The 6,000-nt window shown below is 28.5% G+C and overlaps 1 protein-coding gene across 2 annotated transcripts in view; it reads right to left on the bottom strand.

Moving 5' to 3' along the window:
* Positions 1 to 547: 547 nt before the first annotated feature.
* The window catches only part of LOC142322390 (uncharacterized), a 49,636-nt gene continuing 44,183 nt past the window's right edge, over positions 548 to 6,000 (bottom strand). Inside the window, exons 4-5 of one of the 2 annotated variants that reach the window (XM_075361427.1) lie at positions 4,867 to 5,022; positions 548 to 625 (exon numbers count right to left, since the gene is read on the bottom strand). In XM_075361427.1, coding sequence (XP_075217542.1) covers positions 569 to 625; positions 4,867 to 5,022 — 213 coding nt within the window. In that variant the 3' untranslated portion in view covers positions 548 to 568. Of the gene's footprint in view, positions 626 to 4,706; positions 5,023 to 6,000 lie in introns of those variants that run through there. The other variant, XM_075361426.1, reaches the window with a different exon arrangement.

Genomic DNA, 6,000 nt, shown 5'->3' with positions numbered 1-6,000 from the left:
AAAGATAAAAGCATTAGATTTAAACAAAAGACAGACAAACGACAAAATACAACGAAGAGGGTGTTTACGGATGAAGAAAAGAAAGCAAGATCTGAACGGATGAAGAAATACTGGGCAGCTCGAAAGAGTAAAATAACACGCTTTTCTCAGAAAAGATCCAACTAAAATTGACTTAAGTGGTCCCATGTTGGCCGTAAAAGCATAATAATAATAATATGTGCAAAATTCTGTTTTGTGTTTTACGTAAATTATTGTTTATAAGTGTGATTAATAGGTATATCATCCTAGATATTTTATTATATTGAGTGACATACATGTGAAAAGCTTAATTTTTTTTAAGGGAGGGAGATTAGATGTGTATAGATAATTGTCAATTCTGGTGTGCTTCCAATATATTTTAAAGATGTGCCCTTATCTAATTCAGGTATTGTAAATTTCACATGTACATGTATTAAAAAATTCATAAAAATTAATTAAAAAGATTTTTGATAGCAATGTTGAAGAATTATGTAAATACTTAACAAGAGATCAATATGTGATCTGATAAAATTTTAACGTATTTTTTACATCAGCTTTTTTTAAATGATTTAAGTAAATTATAAAATGAGAATGCAGAGTTAAGAACCTGTAATAACAAAAGAACTAATTACAAATTACATTTAGTTTAAGATATACTTTTTGCAATAATGCAAATAAATTATTATATATTTAAAAACAGACAAAAGAACTAATTACAAACTACATTTAGTTTAAGATATACTTTTTGCAATAATGCAAATAAATTATTATATATTTAAAAACAGACAGCACAGTTTATATATATATATATTTATCTGTTATCGTATTCATACAAAAATCTAGTAGTGTTTGTACTAATATTTCATGCAAAACCTACATAACCGATTGGCTGAAATTTAGCAAGTAAACAGATTTTACCTGGAAAGAACATTAGCGATTGTTTTAATGACTTGCAATAATAACCAGTACATGTTCCTTGCCAATATTGAGATTTATTATGGCCAAACTGTAGGTCAAATCAAATTCGGAGACCGGTTAAGTATTTTAAAATAAATTTTCTACAAAAAAAGGTCTCTGTCTTTTTCAATATGTCTTTCGGTTATTGGGATAAGTAGATTAAATGTGTGAAAATGAACTGTGTGGCAGCTCAACCAACAGACATTGCCACCGTTACTATGTGTGTAAATGCAATACGACTGACTCCAGTTACTTCACTAAAAAACATAAAATAAAAATTAAAAAAACGAGGAATGAAATATGGTCACCTCCTAGTGGTATTAGTTGGATGATCCTAAGAACTGTGCAAAATGCTTTTTTATCCGTATGAAGGACGGGTATCTGGTTAACTACTACTTTTAGGATGGGAACTGACAATTGTTGAACCTGCATGTTTCAGATCTCTGAGTTTCAAGTCCTGTAAGACCAAGCTGTTTGCTCTGAAGAAATTAGTATGTTGTATAAACTGATAGTTTTTATAAATTGTAATTTATCAGTATTATTCTCACAAGCATGAGGATAATGAACACAAGGGATTAAGATATGGACCCACCTGGCTAAATGGAAAGGGCAAGCACAGGGAGTTCAATCAGTTAGTATATAATAAAAACTTAGCTTTTATTAAGAAGTTACTTTTATGTAGTAGATTCAGAAAGTTGATTTTATCTACCAATGATTGTTTACAAACATAAAGATTGACTTACAAAACTAATTGAAAGTGACCCCCCATTATACAAAATATACAGTCCAGAATATATTTTAAAACACCTGTGTTTTTTTTAAAACACCTTACTTGGTATATTTTAAAGCATTCATATCTAAATACGTATCTTTAATTTTGATCAATTAATTACAGTGTACATGATTGTACACTGGAATTATTTTTAAATGCGTACTGGCAAAAGTCAAATTTTCCTACAGATTACCAAAACTGAACAAATACAGTTTTACTGCTCTTGATTTTCTTTTTTATTAATGAACTAGCTTGAAATAATGGACTACTCATTGTTATCCTCTTCACGGTTAATACGGTTAAAATGTATCAATATCTGAAGTCAGTCATGTAAAAATACTTGAAAGTTACAAAAGTTATTATCTGAATGGACTGTAAACATTAAATTTCAAACATATCTTGGGGCTTCTTAAAACATCGAAACAAGTCTTCCAAATAAAAAAATGAGGTTGACAAATCATTGTTGACACCTGTAACTATGAATCATTTAGATGATACATACAAATTTAAAAATTTTAATAAATAAATAATCTTTTTTTAATTTATAAATGCACAACAATCTTTTCTAAAAAGAATATTAGTCACCAGCAATATCAAACCATACAAGGAACTTTTGTCATGTAATTGAGTGAATACAATACTTTGAATTAATGAGAAAGGGCCATACTGTTTTTGCAGCCATTTTTATTAAATTATAGAACTTTTTAAAAAATTAAAAAATCTATCCACCAGCCGATTCTGATAGGAAAGATCTTTTCTTTTTTTTGTTTTTATTAATTTTTCCAGCTGTTTGCTGCATATTTTCATAAAGAATTGTCTACTCCCTGATGTACGGAAATCGAATTAAGGGTCTGAAATCCCAGAATTAACATATTTTATATATATCTTTTTAAGTAGAAAAACCTTCAATTTACCTCATACTAAGGCCACATTAACCAACAGACAGAACACAAATATTTGTCTTATGTCTAATTCTTTTTGTTTTTCAAATGCTGAAAAGGGAATTTCCCCAACTACCCTATAATTTTTCTTTGAAGTTTTCTGTAACCTATATAAATGAGGGGTCCCAAATTTTTATTTTGTCTAGGGCTAGGTAGAGCTTAATCCATACTGACAAGTACAGAACTAAAAGATTCTAGGAAGTGATAAAAAAATGTGATGGCATCAGAATATTTTTTCTTCATAACAAAATACATAAAAGTCAAGAAAGAGACTGAACATTCTCCTACCGCAGACAAGAAAATATTTTAAAGATGATATTTTAATTTGCAATATACTCTAAACACAAGACCAACTCAAAAATTTAAATAAGTCCTTAAATACAAAATATGGAAAATCAGTAAAGTCAATAAACGTAAATGTCTGGGAGAAATAATCCAAATAAGTTAGCCACTCAAACAAGAATGAGAAAAATGGAATTTCTCTCATCCTACCAACTCAAATTGAGCTTTAGTAAAATTAAAGTATTTATTTAAAATTCCAAACTTCTAAGTCGTTCAGATTTACGGATGGGGATATTTAACATTGTTTCTAAACAGTTTTTGTCTCATATCTTAAAAACCCAGTGACCAATAAGGTTGAGATTTAGCATAAATATTTGATTATATATACACTAGCCAGTCAGGGTAGTACAGGGCTTCACTCACCCTTCCCATCTTGTGTGGGAGCTCCAACCCCTTGAAACCAGCTGATTTTGTTATCCTCATAATTGTGAAAGTAATAATGATAAATAAAAATTAAAGCCTGAAAAGCTTTCTTTCCTCCAACACTTCCCTCGTTCTTGATGGAGAAGCTCTGATATGCTTCTGCTGTAGACAAAGCTACAGCTTGAGTATGGGTATAGCGCTCGTTCAGCAGCTAACCAAGAATCACACGTAGCTTCTTCAACTGTTACAGAGGACTGAGATACTTTTAACAGTATTTGAATAATAAGATTACTTCTCTTTGTTGAAGGCATATTTTTTTTAAATTTTGACAATCCAATATCAACATCCAAAATAAAAAATCAAAACTATGCTAATAAACAATCACTAAATGCGCTAATATACGTTAATTACCATAATAATAATATATTAAAACAATCTACAGCGCTGTTTGCATTCTAGTCGTTAATGTCTTACTACTGATTTATGCATGGAAGCCATGCATAAAGCACTTAAAGTATGTTTACTTATTTATTGTTAGAATCACCCTGCTTGGGGTCAACTTCATGAGGAACCATATTCTCATCATTCAACATTTTTAACCCATTTTGGATTCATGTGAAATTTAATCAGATGATTTTAAATTTAAAACAAACTATATTAAAAATATTCATTAAAGAAAAAGAAATTTATCTTTTTACTTCATTATATTTCTGTTATTATGATAACCAGGAAAGAATTAATCCTGTCTGTAGTGGATATAACCCCTTTTCGCCTTCTTAGGGGATGAATTTTGAAAGATCCTTCCTTAATGGGTGCTTACACCCCTATAGGAAGCTACATACAAAATTTCAAGTTTCTAGGTCCAACAGTATGGGCTGTGTGTTGATAAGTAATCAACACAGTAAGTGGTCAGCGAGGAAATAGATTTACAGATATATATATATATATATATATATATATTCCAGCATTATTAAAAAAAGAGGTTTACGAATTAAACATTTTCTTTTTGTTTTTCATATTTTCTGATTCTTTATTTGTTTTTAAGGTAGTGACTGTTATTAAAAATGTTTTACGAGGTAGCAGTCAAGTAACAGAGTCAAATAAGACCCAAACATTTTTACTAGAAATGTTAATTTTTTTTTTTAGCAAACTTTAAAAAATTCTCTATATACAGTATAATTTTATAATAAAATATTATTTTACAGAGTCAACTGGGATTCAAAAGGTTTTACTAAGGATTTTTATATTTCTCTCAATTATACTTTTAATAGGGAGTAATTCTAAGATAAAAACATCATTTGATCGATTTTTTATTGAAAATTTTGACCTTTTTTCTGTAATTCTATTACACATACTACATAACAAAGTCATTAATATTTAAAAACCAATTGTGTATTTAAAATAAAAATCTATCAAAAGCAAAGTTGGCAAAGTTATACAATCCTTTGCTGACTTGAATTTTTTTATTCATACCTTTGAATAATTTTGAAGATTTAGATTGTACAAACCAAATGGTTTAACAATAAGCTGCTTTTCAGCAACTGTCATCATTATAAGTAAAGATTTTTTAAACCAAACTGGCTTGGCTACCCATGAACAATTCCAGAACATCATTCGTAAATTTTCTCCCTGAAACATTAAATCCTGTTTAAAAGTTCTGAAAAAGTTTATTTTTTACTTAATTAAAATTATTAAAAACTTATAAAAATATTTTTCTTTCTATAACCACAGATTACATTTTTAAGAAAATAAATTCAAAAATATCTTTGCTTTAGATTAATATATATGCTTGTTGATGTAAACCAATGTATCATAAATTTATAATTTCTACGATACAATACTAAATACTATACTGTTATAGGGATTGTCTGAACAAAATTAATCTATCTGTTTTTCTTTTGAAATATTATATACATTTGGAGTCTTTTTTCAACCATCGGCAGCATTGATTCTGAGGCTGGGTTCCATCTTTAGTTAAAATAATTGTGACCAGCCAATAATCAAACCATTTTATAAGCTTTTAAATTCTGCAGTAAAAATTATTTTGGAATAAACAGAATAACTAAGAAAATAAAATACCATAAAAATTATCTTGCAATATATATTAACTCCAATAAATCATGTCAGTGCGAATAAGAAGAGAACATACCTCTACAGTCAAGTTCATCTATTTATTTCAAACAAATATGAAGGTAATTTTCAAAAATACAATTAAAAAGAACAAAATTGATAAATATTTTAATATATCACATCTTACTTTTCTTTTTTAACCTCCTAACTAAGTTTTTTTGATTACTTTTCTCTAATTATTGTACATCTATAATACGAGGGATGTTCAATATATCTACATCCATCTAATATATCTACAATACATCTATAATACGAGGGATGTTACAGGACAAAGTGATGTACAGAAAAAATTATTTATTCAATAATGAAATTTACACTACTTTTCAACATAGTCCCAGTAATATTTAGAAACTTGTCCCACCATTCTGTGAGCTTTCTATTCTATTAGAATCTGTGAGCTTTCTATTCGAACCCATAAGTAGTCTAACAGCAGTCATAAAAGCGGTACATGCTTTTCTGACTGCTTCAATGTCATCA

The sequence above is a fragment of the Lycorma delicatula genome, chromosome 3 (assembly GCF_047948215.1).
Source record: "Lycorma delicatula isolate Av1 chromosome 3, ASM4794821v1, whole genome shotgun sequence".
Classification (NCBI taxonomy): domain Eukaryota; kingdom Metazoa; phylum Arthropoda; class Insecta; order Hemiptera; family Fulgoridae; genus Lycorma; species Lycorma delicatula.
This window is presented reverse-complemented; position numbering and strand designations above follow the sequence as displayed.